The sequence below is a fragment of the Papilio machaon genome, chromosome 18 (genome assembly GCF_912999745.1).
Source record: "Papilio machaon chromosome 18, ilPapMach1.1, whole genome shotgun sequence".
Lineage (NCBI taxonomy): Eukaryota > Metazoa > Arthropoda > Insecta > Lepidoptera > Papilionidae > Papilio > Papilio machaon.
Window position 1 is genome coordinate 5558616 of NC_060003.1, and position 20680 is coordinate 5579295.

The following is a 20680-nucleotide window of genomic DNA, read 5'->3' on the forward strand; positions in this document are numbered from 1 at the left end:
TGTACTGCGGTAAGATCAAACCAACATTTATTATATTTTTAGTGTTGATGTTTAATAAGACAAGATCAGGTTTTTCAATTAATTTAAAGAATTTTCCTAACAACTGAAATTGAGAATATAGATCAGTTTATTAGTGAGGGTCTGGTAAAGCAGAGTTGTGATAAAATTAAAGCCATTACCTGAGTCAGATGGATATCATTATGTCTTAAGTCATTGATGTCCTTTCTAAGTTCAGTTTATTTTAATTTGTGTGTCACCAGGATACTTCTGAATTAAAACTTGATTTTATTGTTTGGTATGTCATGACATGCTTGCCCTACATGGTCATGTGATGAATGTTATAGATCCATAAAGATACTTGGTGTTTGAGATGACAAGAGAAATCGTGTAGATCGAGTTACCGCCTAAGGGTCCGAACCTGCGCATATCGCGAGAAGCGCGCCATTGAAGCGCGTGTCGCGAGCAGCGCGCCATTGAAGCGCGTGTCGAGATCAGCGCGCTTGTGAAAGCGCCTGTCGGGAGCAGCGCGCTTGTGAAAGCGCCTGTCGGGAGCAGCGCGCTTGTGAAAGCGCCTGTCGGGAGCAGCGCGCTTGTGAAAGCGCCTGTCGGGAGCAGCGCGCTTGTGAAAGCGCCTGTCGGGAGCAGCGCGCTTGTGAAAGCGCCTGTCGGGAGCAGCGCGCTTGTGAAAGCGCCTGTCGAGAGCAGCGCGCCATTGAAGCGCGTGTCGAGATCAGCGCGCTTGTGAAAGTGCCTGTCTACAATCAGCGCGCCTGAGCGGTGCCTGTCTACAATCAGCGCGCCTGAGCGGTGCCTGTCTACAATCAGCGCGCCTGAGCGGTGCCTGTTTACGATCAGCGCGCCTGAGCGGTGCCTGTTTACGATCAGCGCGCCTGAGCGGTGCCTGTCTACAATCAGCGCGCCTGAGCTGTGCCTGTCTACAATCAGCGCGCCTGAGCGGTGCCTGTTTACGATCAGCGCGCCTGAGCGGTGCCTGTTTACGATCAGCGCGCCTGAGCGGTGCCTGTCTACAATCAGCGCGCCTGAGCGGTGCCTGTCTACAATCAGCGCGCCTGAGCGGTGCCTGTCTACAATCAGCGCACCAGTGAAACGCGTGTGGTGAGCAGTGCGCTTGTAAAGTGCCTGTCGTTAGCAGTGGCGCTTGTGGAGCGCCTGTCGCGAGCAACGGCGCTTGTGGAGCACCCGTCGCGAGTAGTACGCTCGTGAAGTGCCTGTCGCGAGCAGGCCGAGGCCGCGAACCTGTGGAGGGTCTTGATGGGTATAGATGTCATGGAGTACAGGGTGCGCGGAATGCCAGGTATTTGACATGGTAGTAAAAAAAATAATAATGATAACTTTTATTTCAGACTCATGATCGATTAAAAAAAAAATCAAAGATAGCCTCCGGGCGTATGTTTAGCCTCAGGGCGTATATGTTGCCTCCGGGCGTATGTTTTGCCTATGAGGCGTATGATTAATAAAACTTTTATTTCAGACACATGATTGATAAAAGAAAATCAAAGATTGCCTATGGGGCGTATGTTTAGCCTCAGGGCGTATATGTTGCCTCCGGGCGTATGTTTTGCCTATGGGGCGTATGATTAATAAAACTTTTATTTCAGACACATGATTGATAAAAGAAAATCAAAGATTGCCTATGGGGCGTATGTTTAGCCTCAGGGCGTATATGTTGCCTCCGGGCGTATGTTTTGCCTATGGGGCGTATGATTAATAAAACTTTTATTTCAGACAAATGATTGATAAAAGAAAATCAAAGATTGCCTATGGGGCGTATGTTTAGCCTCAGGGCGTATATGTTGCCTCCGGGCGTATGTTTAGCCTCCGGGCGTATATGTTGCCTCCGGGCGTATGTTTAGCCTCCGGGCGTATATGTTGCCTCCGGGCGTATGTTGCCTCCGGGCGTATGTTTAGCCTCCGGGCGTATATGTTGCCTCCGGGCGTATGTTTAGCCTCCGGGCGTATATGTTGCCTCCGGGCGTATGTTTAGCCTCCGGGCGTATATGTTGCCTCCGGGCGTATATGTTGCCTCCGGGCGTATGTTTAGCCTCCGGGCGTATATGTTGCCTCCGGGCGTATGTTTAGCCTCCGGGCGTGTATGTTGCCTCCGGGCGTATGTTTAGCCTCCGGGCGTATATGTTGCCTCCGGGCGTATGTTTAGCCTCCGGGCGTATATGTTGCCTCCGGTCGTATGTTTAGCCTCCGGGCGTATATGTTGCCTCCGGGCGTATGTTTAGCCTCCGGGCGTATGTTTTGCCTACGGGGCTATATGTTTGCCTACGGGGCTATATTTTCTGCCTACGGGGCTGATTTGCTTTTAGGTCCTTTTTCTTGGAGGTGTTCTGGCTTTTCATGGCGCTTGGGACAGCGTGTAAAACGATGCAGCAAGGATCAATACTTCTTCGAGGACGAAGGAAATGCAGGATGGCCGAACTGTTAGAGACAAAAATCAACACTGTGCCGGTGTATCGGCGCAGCACTAGACATGTCAAATATCAACGCTTACGTCGCCTCACTACAGCTATCTGTCACTTGGTTTTGGGAACTTTAGCGCGCAATACGCTCGAAAGGATCTTGACTAATAATTCTCTAAAAGTATATACTTTCGAGCAATTAACCGACAGCAGAATTAACTGCCAATTTTGTTACCATTGTCTGAATTATACAAACCAAATATAATATAATAACATAAATTATATCAAAATATTTATTACGTTTAGCATAATCAATTCGTCTAATATATTCAAACATTTGTAACTCGGTTAATACTTTAGTATCTGACTCATTCTGCAACTAACTTGAGTATAGGAACAATGCGATTGACTCGACTTTATATTCCAATTATATTGTTATTTATATTCATGTAAACTAATCGTCGGTGGCTCAGGGGTTAAGCAATTGACTTGCAATCTGCAGATCCTTGGTTCAAACCCCATGTTCTCTGTTTTCAATCCATCCATTTCTTTTTAAGTGTATAGACATACTCCAACACAATAATAACTATCATTTTAACATGTCCCTTATAGTGAGCTCATAACACTAACATTGCTATTTTATTTATTTATCTCCGGTGCTAATTTCAAGCTTTCCATATACTTAACCTTTATTGAATAACTTACCAAACTAAACTTAACGATTTAATAATTTTTGCTGCGAACATTTCACGGGACCTTCAAATAAAACAATAGAACTTACCTTGGCCGTATTAATTTTAATTAATTGAATAAACATGATTAAGCACTACATCCGTAATTGTGATCGATCGAGACATAGCACAATAGAATGGCACGTGGGCAGTCGCCGGACGCTCTCAGCTGTTAATACGATCGAATCACGAACAAGAACGAAAGCTAGATGTTGACAACTTTGTTACAATAAACTGGTAATTATTATACACGTCGGAAGAATTCTATTCGTAAGTTGGGACTTGTATCTAGTCAAGTTATGAATACGGCTAACACAAAACAAAGAAAACTGTCATGTTGAGTGTCTTAAACGAGGAGTAGTGAAGAGAGTTCTTTAAAAAGCACAATTTGTTGAGTGTTAATGTTGACAGACTTCTGTCTACTTTGGCCCAATCACTGTTCGACGTAGCAGACGGAGTCCGTAGCATGGTGCTTAACAGAAGACAAACATTCATGCTTGTCTACTGTGAGTGGACTTCTGTAAAGTTTCGTCTTATGTAGATAATTGGGTGACAATTGTCTAGTTTAACATTATCTCAAGTAAACAGCACTTGATTAGACTTTATGATGATAAAAGGATTGACGTGACATTCGAGTTGTATAATTAATTTAAATTTATTGGTCAAACTGTCGTACATTAGTTAACAGTGGCTTATTAATGACTTACAATTACAACGATTGTTTGTTGATTAATTTGACAAACCTTGGTACAGTCAATATTACAATTGATCAAAGACATATTACCAAATATACAAATTGTTTGCCATACTTTTCTTTAGTTAAGATGTTAATAAGGATGCCATGTACCATCAACATGCGATAAACTATAAATAAAAGTCTTTAAGACTAGTTTCGTTTTGTGAACGTGGCAAAATGACAATGACGTAGTTTTCCTTTTGGATTCATCTTTTGTAATAAAAAATTACTGCCTACATCAGGGATGCCGAACCAATGGCACGCGACACAATATTTCAGGGACGTCAATGATCACCAAATTATAATCAGAGACACAAGATAATTTGATGTCTGTCTATGACTTAAACAAACATTTCTTTTAAAAGTGACATAACACTTAAATACTTATAAATTCACTAGTTCACTATTTCTGATCTGCGATAATCTTTGCCCACTAAATAATATTTCTCAAACGTATTGTTTGAACGCTTAAATTGTTTAAACTTTCGTGAGACATCATAATTAATTAATTAAGAAACGGCTTAACTCACGTTTGATCGTCCGGTGACGGCACCGACTAGTTTCGGACCCATCGGGGGTCCATCTTCAGGGCGAGTGTTTAATCCGAAGACTTCGCGGTCGTCGCGACGACGTCACCGGACGATCAAACGTGAGTTAAGCCGTTTCTTAATTAATTAAGTATTGTTTGAACGCGTTAATCTCTGAAATTACTGGACCAATTTAAATAATGTTTTTAGCATTAGATTACAAAATTACTAACCTTTGGTTTCTAAGACCAAAATCTCTTTATAAAACACTAGCTTTTACCCGCGACTCCGTCCGCGCGGAAAAAAAAATGCACACAAGATAAAAAAAAGTTCCTATGTCCGTCTCCTAGTTCTAAGCTACCTCCCCATCAATTTTCAGCTAAATCAGTTCCACCGATCTTGAGTTATAAATAGTGTAACTAACACGACTTTCTTTTATATAGGTATATATAAGATATATCGTGATCCCTGTCATAATTTTTGACAAAACAAAGATAACAACACGTTTTAAACAGGGATTTTGGACTCTGAAACCTACGATAAGATAGACAGTCAATTTAATATCTAAAAATACTGCAAGTAAAGCTACTCGGCAAAGCTAGTCTAAATTTGTGCTTTTAATATTAAGCCAATCTTAGAGGTAACACGTAAGCATCTCACAAGCTCATAGGTAGCTCGTGACCCAAAATCCGTAGTCGGTTCGTGACCTGCCGCGACCCCGATACACTACTCGTTCCATTCCAAGCTATTGTCTCTGCGATACATTTTATATAAGCCGATACATTTAACACGTTCTGTGCCATAAGATTTTCATGTATCAAAGTGAATTCGGCAAATCAGAACTGAATGTGTTAATATGCCACTAATTATAAAAGTGCATTTGAAGCTCTTTATCTAATCTAATATATAAAATTCTCGTGTCGCGGTGTTTGTGGTTAAACTCCTCCGAAATGGCTTGACCGATTCTCATGAAATTTTGTGAGCATATTCAATAGGTCTGAGAATCGGTCAACATCTATTTTCATACTCCCCCCCCCCATTTAGTTTCTCTTAACTGCGCGTGGACGGAGTCGCGGGCGACAGCTAGTTATATATAAAAATTTAAGTTTATAAGTTTGCTCCAACGTAACAACGATCGTGCAATCCTAGGACGTAGTGCGTCACGGATAGACTTCAATGCTCTGTGGTTGATCAGTCATGCGGTCCTAAATTATATGACAGATTGTGTATCAAAAACATATTTCTGTCCTTATTTTTGACAAAGGAAATAAGAGGGATGATTATATGATACAAGTATTTCAATGAAAGCCCGCAGTTACCGAAAGTTCAATTACATAACGCCTCTACACACTTAAATTGTAACAACGGGTAATATTGCGAAATTTATAATGAACGATATCAGTGGCCATTGTCTTAGCGAATGGATTAATATTACTTGACATTTGACCTCGGTACTGATGATAGTTATCAATACCTTATGAATTCGTAGGTAGCTGTAATGACACAACTGTTGTTGAAAATTCAATATCCCATTTACAGGAAGGATGAAAACGTATCAATAGATTTGTAAAAAATACAGTCGAATTGATAACCCCCTTCCTTTTGAAGTCGGCTAAAAATAGCCACAAAGTAAATAAAGAATTTAGTTTTATACTTTGGTTATGACATTTGTGGAAGGAAGAAAGTCATGCATTCTTCTTAGTCGCAGCAGTCTTTTCAAACTGGTCTTGGTCATCAGGTCTGATCTGCTTCACGAACCGCCGCCACTCCTATGGATTAGGCCTAATAAATGGAAAGTTAATTATTAATATGGAGGAATATTGGTAGGAATAGGGCTAAGTAAACATGGATGGATTTTATCACAAATGGCATCATCCAGAAATAAATTATTATTAAGTTGAAGGATAATAGAACGATTTAGTAAACTAAAACACGTTTGACAAACATTGTTCCAACCCATCTGTTTACAAACATTGGTCATTTTGCTTTGGTCATATGCTTCTATATTATATGTGATGTTTGAATACTAAAATGTCCATGTGTTTAGATACTTATTTACAGTATTTCGTAATAGAAGTAAACATAATTAAAACAATCGCCGATCTACGCTCGAAACATTAACTTCCTTTCAACGGACACGTACCGACGGAGCGATGATAGAGATATTTTGTAATGATTGACGTGTACAGTTTAATGAAAGTTATATATAGAAAATGCTTTCATTATTTCATTAAACTCACGTCGACTGTCAGTCGGAGTACAACGGGGCGTTTTGCCGCGGGCACAGATAACGTCATAATATCGATTTTATCTTATCGATCGTGTTCTCACTCGGTCGATAGTTCGATAGCTGCTTGTTCTAATCCTGTGTTATGCTAGTAACACACGGAGGCGGAACTGTAAGGCAGAGCATTAGACAAAGCAGTACTACTATTGTTTTTAACACACAACACTGACGAAGAACTCCCTAAACAAAATAACATATGACATAGGTATTGGAATAGTCATAAATACATACCAATCAACTAGCGATATCGCTAATAGAAAATATTATCTACGAACTCTGTACTGTTTAGCTGGCTTCTAAAAAAAGGAGATTATTTGACAGCTTGTTTATATTCAAACAATAGAAGCACTGTAATGATCTGCTCTGCTTCACTGTTCTGGGTTCGTGTGAATCTAGCCTTAGAGGTGTGGACTTTTGCCGGACACGCCAGGCGCCGTGTTGGTTCCGATTACCAGCCGACGTAGATTCGTCGCTCGTGTTACGTGTAGCCTGTAATTAAAATGTGCAGACACGTTATGGTTAAATTATTTTGTACTAATTCTAAACTAAAATTAAATACTTCAATAAAATTGTTTCAAACTAATCGGAGCCGACGCCGGATAAACTACGTATCCTAGAGTGTAGCCATTTTTAATTAGTTTACAGTGCTGTTAGGTGGTATTGTTGGTTCTAAGATCTCTTAAATTGCTTATCTATTGAACAAAATTCCTTAATACAGTAGTTAACTAATTTGGTATCAAATTTCCTTACAGAAACAAGGTAGTTCGTAGTAAATGCAACTTTATAGTCTCACTAGCTTTTACCCGCGACTCTGTCCGCGCGGAATAAAAAAAAGAAAACGGAGTAAAAATTATCCTATGTCCGTTTCCTGATTCTAAGCTACCTGCCCACCAATTTTCAGTCAAATCGATTCAGCCGTTCTTGAGTTATAAATAGTGTAACTAACACGACTTTCTTTTATATATATAGATAGATGTTATTGTGGTCACGTAGTATCACTTTTTTTCTTTTTGTTTAGTCAGCGTTGATTTGAAGATCTTGTACATTTTAAATCTATTTGGACCGTTACCAAAAGTTATATTTTAAATATCTTTTTAAACTACAAAAAGTCTGTTAAAACGGGTAATGAAACGAACCAATCGTACAAATGATCGTAAGATGAGAAAAGTCAGGTCAATCCTTTTATTTCTTTCAATAGAAGATTTATCTTTTCTTTTACAACAAAAAAGAATGATTCCCGATTTCTATGAATTATCCAACTGTTCGCGTTCGTGATCGCACGCTCAAAAAGCTCGGAAACAAATTAATACACTTTTCACGCTGGATTCGTTTTTGTATCTCAGTTGGCTTTTGTAGTGTTCGCGTATTGAGCGGTCGACATCGCGACTGATGAACCAAGTCGGGTCACGACATCGCTCCCGAATGTTGGTGCCCACTGTTGTCGACACAGATTTTTTTTATTTAAAAAATATATTGCTGTTTTATTTTATACTAGCTGTCGCCCGTGACTCCGTCGGCGCGTATTAAAAACAAATAATAAGTAGCCTATGTGTTCTTTTAGACTATGTACTACATTTGTGCCAAATTTTAACAAAATCCGTTGAGCCGTTCCAGAGAAAGCTTCAAACAAACATCTATCCATCCATTGTATTTAAAAAATATTTAGTTTTTTAAAACCATAACTTCATTGTTTTACAACTTGTAACATATTTACTGACAAGAATATAATAACTTGCCGTATTATTTCAACTGACATCTATTCAACTGTTAACTTTAGTAAAATGAATATTTCAACAAACAATTAACATTTTGCATATAAAACAACTCAGTAATATAACATTTTCATCATAATAGGAAGAATAACTAACAAATACGAAGAAATAAATCTATGACGTCATTACTTAACCGTGCAAATTCCTTTCTCAAATGTATTATGTGTTTACACGTGAACGTCTCGCATACAATTTATCTTGAATTATGCTAAATAAATCTTGTTTGTTAAACTGCGAGATGTAAGATTTCATAGATAGTGTACCATTTATTTTAAGGAATTCCTATATTATAATTAGATCAAATATAGTACTCATATTTTGAATAATCAGGCGTTGTTAATTAATTTAAAAAAAAGTTTAATTATTTTAATTTAAAAAAAATCTCATTAACTCTTAATAAAATAATTGAAATTAAATTGTAATTAATTTTTATTTACAAATACAAATGTATTTTAAGGAATGTCGACAGCAATGGACAAGCGCTTTTAGCCCGACCTCCGACACGTAACATGGGGCGTCATGACCTCACAAAAAACATCACAATGTCCCGCGTGACGCGCTCCACGCTGACCGGGACGAGTCAGACCTGAGAAAATGTTACGTGTAAGCATTTTCGCGGACATTCGTCACGCTCAACGAACAAACAAAACGACTTTACAACCATCTTCTCAGCGAAAGATTTAGGTTAAAAAAATAACAGCGTCACTAATTTTTTTAACGCCTATAAAATAAATATCGGTTAATTAAAAAAAAATAACTAAGAAAGTAACAATAGGAAATTATGACACCATTACTTTAGCATGTTTGATTGTGTTGAAAGGATAACCTTAGTAAGAATGAGGTTAACCTTTCATAACGAAAGTAGACTTTTCGTATTTATAATTAGTAATTTTCTCATTTATTACATTTATTAAATTAAACAAAAAAATATAACTGTTACTAAATTAATAGAAACATAGAAAAATTAAGATTGAAATTTTAGTTCCTAAAATCATTTCTTATGTCTCTCCAAAAGATGGCGCCACTAGTATTTTAGTTGGCGGTATCATTTGTCGTCGCGCGGAGTATGGGGTTTGGCGCCAAACTCTTTAATTTTAACTTTGCGCAGAGGCAATATCGTAACCAATGAGGTTAATCCGAGGTGCGATTATTGCTAGTTGAAAACTTTACCAATACCCCGCCTTGTGGTCGTGAAATACCGACCGCTATGGCAATTTTTGAACGGCCGTTAAGGCCATAATATAGAAATTGAACAAAAATTAATTTAACCAAAATCGTATATGTCACAAGTTTGTGCCAATATTCTGGTTTACAAGAATTAAATAGTGTAATGTTCTCATAAAAAATCTAGTATTTTAAAGCATCAAGTCAAGTGATGACAAAATTATATATGAGTACTAAAGTGTTTGTTGTTTAAATAAATTGAATATTAATAACATGTAATTATCAAGCAATAAGCCGAATAATTCATAACAAATACTCATTCAATTATGACAATGTATCTAAAGATTATGTATTGTATTAAAGTGGTCTTAAAATCAAATGACCGTAACAAAATCCCGGACATAACAGAAAGACCATAGGATTATATTAAGATTTCGGACATAGATAACAAAAGTTACAGAACTGCTAAATTATTTTTTTGTTGTATCAGTGTCGTTCTATAATTTTCTTTGGATTTTTTATCATTTAAAAATTATTGTAGCTTTTATATAAATAGCTTAGCTTTTATATAGTATTTATTGTATTACTTTGTTATGCTACTTGAACTTCATTTACATTTTTTTCTAAATAACAAACTTTTCTTAATTATTTATAATTTTTTTATATGGCATGTCTAAAACTTTAATAACACTACACTTGATACACATTTAATAACATAGGGTATGACATTTATCTGAGAGAAAGTGCTGGCTTATTATAGAATGGAATCGATTGTTAATCGATCGATTGGCTTCGTATAATCGTATTACTGGTACCCGGGGGGTCCGGCCTTCGTCCATTGATTGGGATCCGTTGTCTCTCAAATAAAATTTAACTACAACCTTTTTTAATTGAATTACTTAAGACAGATACTAGCTTGTAGTCGCTACTTTGTCTGCGCAGAATTTAAAAAGGTAAAACGTATGTCGCATGTGTTACTCGAGGCTATGTTCTATATTTTTGCCAAATTTCAATGTGTCCTTATTGTCACTTAAACGACCTATTCATTAATGTAGCTTTTTCACAACTAATCTCTATCTATCTTTACTAATATCATAAATAACAAAGATTTCTATTTATATATTCTATTTTCGAATAAACACAAAAACAACTGGACCGATTGCAAAAATTCTTTAGCCTTTAGAAAGCTACATTATCACTGGTAACAAAGGCTTTATTAATTACTTGATTTTTATTTAATTCCGCGCGAAGTCCCGAGCAAATGCTATTTTAAAATAATGGTCTATCATTTGGTTATAGCCAAAATGATACCAACTCTACGCTATTTTATAAAGAGCATGAATGCTTTTTTATTTACAGTACAATACAATAACAATGCTTACTTCCCAAGTCCGTTAGACAACATTGGAACGGGTTCCCACAAATATTTAAAAAAAAAACATCCAGACGAATTTATTTTGAAGTCTGGTAAAAAGGCGGTTTGTCATGTCGAGAGACAGATAATGTGTTGAAAAGGTCTTTGGGTCCATCTGCAATAAGATATACAGAATGTCAATACGGAAGCTGCGGTATTTGGATAATGGACCTTTATCACTGTTAAACGGTCCAGAAACACTTACATATATCGCCCACACATAGTCTGACAAAATTATCTGACCCGGTGGCCATAAAAAAACCATATAACACATTAGCGCCCCCTTGTATGTTCTAAAAAGTGTCAAAATCCTTGTCGTACTGTAGCTGTTTTGCCAAATTTTTTATTTTATGTAATTTCAATGCCTAAATAGGTTTTATATATTTTGTGACAGAATTAACCGAGGCATAATATCCTTGCCGGTCTATACTCGTTTGCTGTTTCATTCAGTTTTATCGTTATTTTTTACAACTATGTTTTGTGAATGTCTAAATAGACTTTGTAAAACCAAAATATAATGTCATTTATACTAAGTAGAATATGATAGTTTCTTTCTTATCGCAATGCTTAATATTTTTTCAATAAACATGTATTTTTAATACCCGAACAGTAACGAATAAAAAAGTTGACGTAAGTTATTTTGTAAACATCGATTTACAAAAACCGATTCTTTAAATAACTTACTTTACACTTTATTTGACTTTAAAATGTTAAAGATCAAAAGGATATTCCAAAAACAGCAACTACATATAATTTTAAGTGCCTATTTTCACTTAGCCGTAGTAATTTTATATAATGATCGCAACCGCATCAGTGGAAATAAGCACTAACAATATTTTGTTCAAATTATGCAGTCTGATGTCTTCATTCGCAAACTGTACTTAGGAAGTTATAACAGCGAAGCTTACATTAAACTCTGATAACGTGTGTGGTATTTTTTGGTTTTTGACAGCTGTCATCTTGTTTTTTTTTTATTTTTTAATCGTTTTGACCGCGGCATTTCTCCGAACATGCCAGAATGCGATTGGCGTGAAACGCAGTACGAGGAATACTTATCGATAATAATTTAAATGTGTAAAGTTGGAATTCCTGCATCTCAATTAGGTTTAATCCTTACAGTTTACCGTGGTAAATACAAGATTTAAATATGTAAGCTCTAAAAACTAGTCCGCAAAATGCATTTGCCTATTTTTATTGATGAACGTTTAATGTTAATTAGTTATTTCTACACCTATTACATCAACTTGACATTGACATGACTTTAATATTTTATGATCTCTCAATTGACCATCATTTGAATTTCGGTTGTGAAAATTTTTATTTAGCGAAAACGGAGATTTCTTTCTTATTAGAGTCCATAACGATAACAACGTGTATGCAAATGCCTGTAGTATGGTATCACTTGCTATCCTGATCGTAACTGATTCCCGTACCCTTAGTTACCCTCGCTTTGTAAGAAATAACCTCAAAGCATCGTTTCGTAGAAACTTAATTACCCGATGAGTTAACCGCCTTCTTAAGTCCCCGATTGCTATCAACTCTGAAACTGGTCTACAGGTATTTCGAGTAAGCTACGTCAGGGCCTAAAGACTTTTTGGAGTCATTAGCGGATAATGAATTAGCCTACAAACTCCGTCTAAAAGAGAAAGTATAGTTAGAACTGGTTGTTTTTATTTACTGGAAATTCCATATTACAAATACTTATTATTCAATGTGTAGATAGTAAGTGCTAAACTGCTAAATATATTAGGCGTTGATTTGCATTTTTTTATTTTTTTCACTAAAAGAAGGCAAATGCTCGGCAAGCCCGCGGCCACTCTGCCACGCGCGGCGCGCACGGGCCAGTAATTATTTTAAGTGTCAATAAATAATAAAGTCGGTCGCCCGTCTGAGTGCTCGTCCATCTTCTTATCTCAATTCTTAATGCGCCTCTTTGCCCCGCATTCTTTTTTTAAAAATCTCGTTTTACTTTTATTTTTCAACATGTCATCAATTGGTGAGTTAAATTCTGTGTTGACACCGTGAAGGTTTTATGTTTCAATCTGAATTTTAATGTTTTAAATCTGTCGTATTAGTAGGTTGTTAAACAGATTTATTTGGTTTTATCTAATTTATGTTCGATTGCGTTTAAAATTAATATATGGATAGAATCGTTTAAAGATGAATAGTGTGTTTAACGATATGTAATAGCTGTAATTCAATTCAGTGGCATATTAATGTGACTATTTTTAACTGACTTCCCATATTTCTTGATCGCTTGATTCTTATAAAAAAATAGAAATAGCGGATGTAAATTTAGCGATAAATAAGGAGTACATATTTTGGTTATTCTGAATATGTTAATGTTGATTTTACCAAGACAAAGATGAGTGGTGACCTGCCGCTACCGGCCTGTCATTAGTGACGTTTGGCGCCAACCGCCTTGTCATTTCATGACACCGGCACGCTGTTACGTCTATGCATTTTGTTGTGAACCAGGAAACAATTATACCAAGCTTGCGTTAAAAGATTTATTTCACCATTGGTTGCTGTAAGAAATTGTAAAAGGACCATTATAGTTGTTACATAAATGAAATTATTTATTTTTTCAGAGTTCGGAAAGTCCAGTGGAAGAGAAGCCGAACAGTGAGAAGAGTTATACAGTGGCCACGTGGCCGACCAGTACAACCGGACACACCGGCTACCTCACAGTGGCCACACTACCGCCCACATTTATCAGAAGTAATTATAACACCTAAATATAAATATAGGCTAGAGTAGGTATTATTTTTAAGGCATCCAGCCTTTTGTGAAATAATAGCAAAATTGTAAGATTAAAATTTTACTTTTCAGTTATAATTTTATATGAGATCAGATCTCATTGAAGATGACGAAACTAAGTACTTTTGGAAAGACTTTCCGTTTTACAACTCTTATAAATCCTTTGTCAAACATATTATTGTCAAAATAAACTGTAAAAAGTTTTATAACACGCGTAATACTAGTTGAATTTTACGTTAACATTATCAATTGTTTGTTTCCAGAAAAATCGTCACCAAACAATGTTGAGATCAAGAAAGATTTAACAAGCAGTGAACCCATGACTGTTGACACGACATCCTCGTGATATACAATGTATATAATAAACAAATAAAGATTAAGAATTAAAACATATGAAATGAAAAAAACCCTATTATTTTCCACATTTTTATCTAGCTATCAACGAAGTTATATGATTCAAAAATAGTAAAAAATCGATATATTTTTGTTTATCTTAAGTACATTTTTTTACTTAGCAGGAAACAAAGCGATCTTATTATATATGCGAATGTTTCGTTTAGGATGGATGGATGGATCTTGATGAAATTTGGCACAGATATAGAACATAGTCTGAAAGAACATATAGGCTATTATTTTAGGCTTAATGAGATTTTAATTTAATTCCCCGTGGACGGAGTCGCGGGCAAAAGCTATTATTTAAATAAAACACAACTATTAGATACTTTGTATATTTCAACTACAAGAAAAACTACAAACTATATTAAAATAAATACATGAAATTAAATTAATTAGTCAGTTAATTAAACTTAAAAATACTAACTTACATTATGTATGAGATTTAGTAGCCTCAAGTTATCGGAAGGTAAAGGCAGTTGGATTTAAACTTCGTATATAATTTTGGCAATGAAATTGCATTTTTTTGTATATCACAGCTAATAACGGCAAACTATTTGCATATATTTTTTTTCTGTTTAATCTATATTTTTACGTAATTTTAAATATAATTACATTTATTGGAATTATTATTGTAATATTAAAAAAAAAATTCTGGAACCAAAATTGATAAAAAAACAAACAATATAATTATCAATTATATAGAATTTACTAAACAAAATGTATAACAAAAAAATAATGTATGAAAATTAAATGAGTGAACGAATGAATGAAAAAATGAGTTTCCATTATTTGAAACATCTTTACAAAACATTTTGACATCTTTTTTTTAAAGTGAAAATTCAAATAAACAAATATGATTAGTACTTTTTTATATGCTTAATACATACCTTATATAAATAATTATTATCATTTAGTAACTATATTTTAAAAATTAATGTCTACATTTAACTGATTTCTGGTTAAAAATGTTTCTTTTATTATATATTAAAGGATATGTATGTTATTTTTATAGTGTATATGATTAACTAATAAAAATAAAAAATTAACTTTTTATAGAAGCATATATTCAGAAATATGAATAGAAAAGACAACTAAAAATACAATGATATAAAGAATGTGTCCTTTCTTCTACATTTTAAACTCTTCTTTTTTAATGTAATTTCATCAAATGTAAAAATCTCCTTGAACAGTACAGTTAAAATATATATAATCTTAATAACTTCTTATATATAAAACTAGCTTTTACCCGCGACTTCGTCCGCGCGGAATAAAAAAAAAATGCACACAAGATAAAAAAGTTCCTATGTCCGTCTCCTAGTTCTAAACTTCCTCCCCATCAATTTTCAGCTAAATCAGTTTGATCGATCTTGAGTTATAAATAGTGTAACTAACACGACTTTCTTCTTATATATAAAATTCTCGTGTCACGGGGTTCGAACTTGAACACCTCCAAAACGGCTTGAACGATTTTTATGAAATTTTATATTCATATTCAGTAGGTCTGAGAATCGGCTACTATCTATTTTTCATACCGCTATAAGTTTTTTTAACTGTGGATGGAGTCGCGGGCGACAGCTAGTATTATACTAAAATTATTCAGAATCATTGATAAATTTAAAATAAGTATAAAGTCTTATTGGAGCGTTGGTGGCTCAGGGGTTAAGCACTTGACTTGTAATCTGCAGGTCCTGGGTTCAAATCCCGCCATGTACCAATGTATTTCTATTTTCGATTTACATATGTACATTTATCCGACATTCTTACGATGAAGGAAAACATTGTGATGCTGCACATATCTAAGATGAAATTCAAAGACATGTGTGAAGTCAACCCGCACTTGGTCAGTGTGGTTGACTATGACACCCCTAACTTAGTGTAGACTCCAAGCCCCTCGCTGGGGACGTATAGTGAGTTGATGATGATAGTCTTATTATTAAATTTTTATTTATTGCTATTAATTGAAAAAAATTACAATTTGTGTAGTTAATAACTCCACAACACTAATTTCAAACATCGTTAATTTAATTTTTAAAATATTAATAATTTTAATTTGCTTATATATTTTTTATAAATTTCTATTGGGGTTCAACTTTAATATATATATTTATAAATGTATAATAAACCCTTTAAGGATATACTTTTCATTATTTAGGAAACACTTCTATTATTTTTTTTATATTAATAATAACGTATTTTTTTTAAAATAATATTGATTCATAATTTAAAAAGGTTGCCAACATCTGTTTTGTAGAGTTGCTATTTTAAAATATAACTCTATTAATAAAAATGTTATAAAACCATAAAATACGTAAATCCAAAGCTTAAAAGTGATGCCCACATTAATGTTACCAATTGGTAACTTTTTACAATAATGTGTAATCTCACAATCGTAATATAAATATATATAAACTAAATGTTAGTTGATTTTTTTTAAATCGGATTTACTTTGAAACATTAAATATTAATTTTATTATTTCGTATCTCGTTGTATAACATGTTTCATTACTTGGGCAGACATTATCTAGATCTGTTAAAAATCACTAGTAAAAAGTATTTGATGAACGTCGGAACAAAAACTGATAAATTCCATTTTTATATTTTTTTATTACGCCAATTGGCAGTTAAATATGAACTTGGCCATATTTTTACTCTGTTCCATAAAAAACAACAACATGATTTATAGGTTCAAAATTTTCAAAACTTTGCGCAAATAAAGCAAATATTATTTTTTTCTCAATTCCCAAATTTTATATAATCCATGCAAATCGGTGATTCGGGCTTTAAACAAACATTATTGCGAAAATATCATCTTAATGCCCGGTTTACATCATTCCAGTCCAGTGATCAGCACTGAGAGAGTTTACATCATTCCAGTCCAGTGATCAGCACTGAGAAAGTTTACATCATTCCAGTCCAGTGATCAGCACTGAGAAAGTTTACATCATTCCAGTCCAGTGATCAGCACTGAGACCGTTTACATTATTCCAATTGTAATCCAGTGGCGATTTCGATCGCTGTACTGGAATAAAGTAAACCGGCGATAACTTAATTTCTGAAATTTGATAGCTGTGTCTGTGACATATAGGTAATATTTATCTGAAGTCTGAGAAGTCAGTCTTAAGCTGTATGGTGGGTCGTGCGGGGCGGGACTCGAACACTGGACGCGGCGGAGTGCGGCCCGCCCGCGCGCTCTGGTTCGCCTTCACGGCGCCCTCCAGCTTGCTGCGCAACTCCGGCGACTGTTGCATCATTGTTTTGAATTCCTACAATATGTCATGAAAAAAGTGTCAATAAAGAATTAGCATGAATATTTCCACTATTGGACTTACCGTGGGTTTCTGAGATCAAAATCATCGTTTAAAACATATTGTTATCTCTATTTTGTCAAAGATAATGACAGGGATGAAGATATCTTTTATACAAAGATGTTGGTCTCAGAAACACATGGTTAGTCAAAGCCGTATTAAAAAAAACCGTGTGTAACTAGCGCTGTCAGAGTCGTTAAATACTCTCCTTTTGTATAAATTTACTATGGAGAAATGAACACTATCCCTATTGACTAATTATTATTTTTAATTATTATAGACTGCTGATTGTCTAGTAAAAATATTCTGTCAAATAATCTGCCTAAAAAAAACTTCACAGACAGCAAGTTTGTTATCGGTAAGTATGGTTTTGGTTTAAGCAATCAGTTGGCTTATTGATAGACTAGCTGTCGTCCACGACTCCATCAACACTAAATAAAAAAATAGCCTATATGTTTTTCCAAATTATATTCTATATTTATGGCAATTCGAGATCCATTTAGTCAAGATACATACAAAAATCCATCCATCTAAACATTTGCATTTATAATATTAAAAAGATCGGTGATCTCACTTAAGGTTGGCCACCAAAGAGGTTTCAATGAGTTAAGTCTCACATAACCTAATCTTTTCCCCGCTATATCCCTGAAAAAAAAAGTCAAATTAGTGACTAAAAGTTTGATTATTTTATTACCTGTGGGTATTTAGGTCCAACACGCATTAACCAGTTCAGTGCGAAGTCATGTAACGTACGCTCGTGTGGTGCCGCTCTCATCAGTTCACCAGACTCACGTAAATATGATATAACTATAGGCACCAGCATACGTAACAGCTGTACACCTGCACAACACAATTGTGACTTTACACTAAAAAAAATATACATAAATATATACATCAATATTTATAAGGAATTGATGACGTAATACTTTTTTTTACCTACATTTCGAACATTGCGAACAGAATTCGCTGAAATAGTAAAGTGACTGTTGCCCATAGACATTCGCAAATGTAGATTCGTTGTCTAAATTAGATAATTGACGGAGGAGAGGACACACAGAGAGAATATTTTCCCTTCCCCGCATCCCGTCCCTTTCCCATCCTTATAAAAGAGGGATGGGAAAAGGAAAGAGGACTAAAATTAGGCCTTAATTTAGGTGTAGTCTGTTTTAATTGCTTATAATTTCTTACCCCTGTGAGGATCCTCTGCGAGGCAGCGAACATGATAAGTTAATGTATAAATAATGTTTATAGATCGTTAAAGTTATCTGACCCGGTGGTTATAAGTTAGATTAAGTTAACAACTCACTAGCGTCACCCCAGTCAATATGTTATAAATTTTAGTCGTACTGTAGTTGTTTTTTTATGGTATTTTCTATATCTAGGTATTTTTTATATATTTTCGGACAGAACTAACTGAAAACAGTGCTTCTATAGGCAAGATATGTTTGTTTGACTATATTAAAAGTTATTTACTAGATGAAGAAAAATGAAGTTTTTCTACAACTTAATTAGCACTTTATGATGACGTCACAGACATTACATCACAACAACAATGTATACTAACACTGGGAAGACACGCATTAAAAAAAAGTTTACTATCACCAGCAAAAGTTGATTATGTTATCCAAATACATCTTTATCAAGTAAAAGAATTTATGTCACATATTATAAGAAACTAGCTGTTGCCCGCGACTCCGTCCGCGCGCAGTTTAAAAAAAAACTAAATGGGGGGGGGTTTATGAAACTATTTTTCATAAACCCCCCCCCGTTGTTGTCCGCTTCTCAGATCTACTGAATATGCTCACAAAATTTCATGAGAATCGGTCAAGCCGTTTCGGAGGAGTACGGTGACGAAAACTGTGACACGAGAATTTTATACAATTGTATATGTATTATGAATTGTATATTAGATTAATCCTTTTTTATTATAAAATCAAAAAAACTTGTGAGCCGTCATAGGACGCCTGGCAGATGTGAAACATCGTGTGTGTACAAGTAATATGCATAAAATATTAAATATTATAATAATAAATAATATTAAATATGGCGACCCGTCGCCACGGCAAGCGTCGCCACGCCAACAATTCGGTTTACAAGTGAGCCTATAGATGTTTCACATCAAATTTAACGTTCGCGTACGTATGTGTATACGTTGGTATGTGTGTACTAACGTGGTCCATTAGGTGCAGCAGCCAGCAGGTCATCTAGTGCTGCGAGTGCTGCGAGCGCGGCGCGGACATGTGATGCATCAGCTGGTCTGCGAGCTGCAGCAGCACGAGCCACCACCCTGGCGCCCAGTGCCCGCGCCCACCATGACACGGCACTGCTGCCACCACCACCACCACCACCACCACCGCCCCACACACCACGCAGTACACCGCAACATGCAGCAAACGCCTGTTAAATAACAAACCCAATATATTTTGAATCAATTTTACTATTATAAATACAAAAGTTTAAATGGATGGATGGATGTTTGAATGGATCAACGGAACTTAATGAAATTTAGCATAGATGTAGAACATAGTTTGGAAGAACACATAGACTACTAAGATTTTTTTAATCTCGCGCGGACGGAGTCGCAGGGGACAGCTTGTTTAATAATAATTAACTTTACTAACAAACCAATTATAGAAAAACATTAATCCAATCTTTTAACATGAATATGTCTATTGTTAAGAGGCAATTTGAATAGACGAGATCGTAATCACTTATCAAGCATAATACTTTTTCTATCTTACTTCTACTCCTTACTAATATTATAAATGCGAAAGTTTAGATGGATGGATGTTGGAAGGTATCTTCAGAACGACTAAATAAATCTAGATGAAATTTGTCACAGATGTAGATCACATAGGCTACTTAAAAAGCCTTCACTTAAATTCCGCACAAACGAAATATCGGGAATTTTTTTTATCTTAACTTATATATATTTTTAGGAAGTTATTAATTCCGAAACAGAAGTTTCTATTTGCTAGTTAATAGATTAAGTACATACATCATTGTCCCGTGTATCAAGACATTGTCTGAAGTGATTGATGCAGGGATAATGTAGAGCTGGTGCAGGCGCAGCACGACCTAACACTGCAGCCATACCACGTGCACCAGTGATCGCCTCCATCCTTTGTTCAGCAGCTTCTGAATAAATTAGATTTATTT

General features: G+C 35.4%; 2 protein-coding genes and 1 non-coding gene across 3 annotated transcripts in view; 2 read left to right on the forward strand and 1 right to left on the reverse strand.

The window, feature by feature from the left end:
* LOC106721764 (tRNA (adenine(58)-N(1))-methyltransferase catalytic subunit TRMT61A) overlaps positions 1-14169 on the forward strand; it is a 53404-nt gene extending 39235 nt beyond the window's left edge. Inside the window, exons 6-7 of the mRNA XM_045682115.1 lie at positions 13652-13781; positions 14084-14169. Of these exons, the coding sequence (XP_045538071.1) occupies positions 13652-13781; positions 14084-14166 (213 nt within the window). The 3' untranslated portion in view covers positions 14167-14169. The remainder of the gene's footprint in view (positions 1-13651; positions 13782-14083) is intronic.
* On the forward strand, positions 9579-9717 carry LOC123721993. The gene has a single exon (XR_006756372.1). It is a non-coding gene; the product is annotated as a U4 spliceosomal RNA (small nuclear RNA).
* Positions 14170-16909: 2740 nt separating the features above from the next.
* The window catches only part of LOC106721765 (HEAT repeat-containing protein 5B), a 33434-nt gene continuing 29663 nt past the window's right edge, over positions 16910-20680 (reverse strand). The window contains exons 37-40 of the mRNA XM_045682270.1: positions 20520-20659; positions 19693-19918; positions 18216-18361; positions 16910-17479 (exon numbers count right to left, since the gene is read on the reverse strand). Of these exons, the coding sequence (XP_045538226.1) occupies positions 17309-17479; positions 18216-18361; positions 19693-19918; positions 20520-20659 (683 nt within the window). The 3' untranslated portion in view covers positions 16910-17308. The remainder of the gene's footprint in view (positions 17480-18215; positions 18362-19692; positions 19919-20519; positions 20660-20680) is intronic.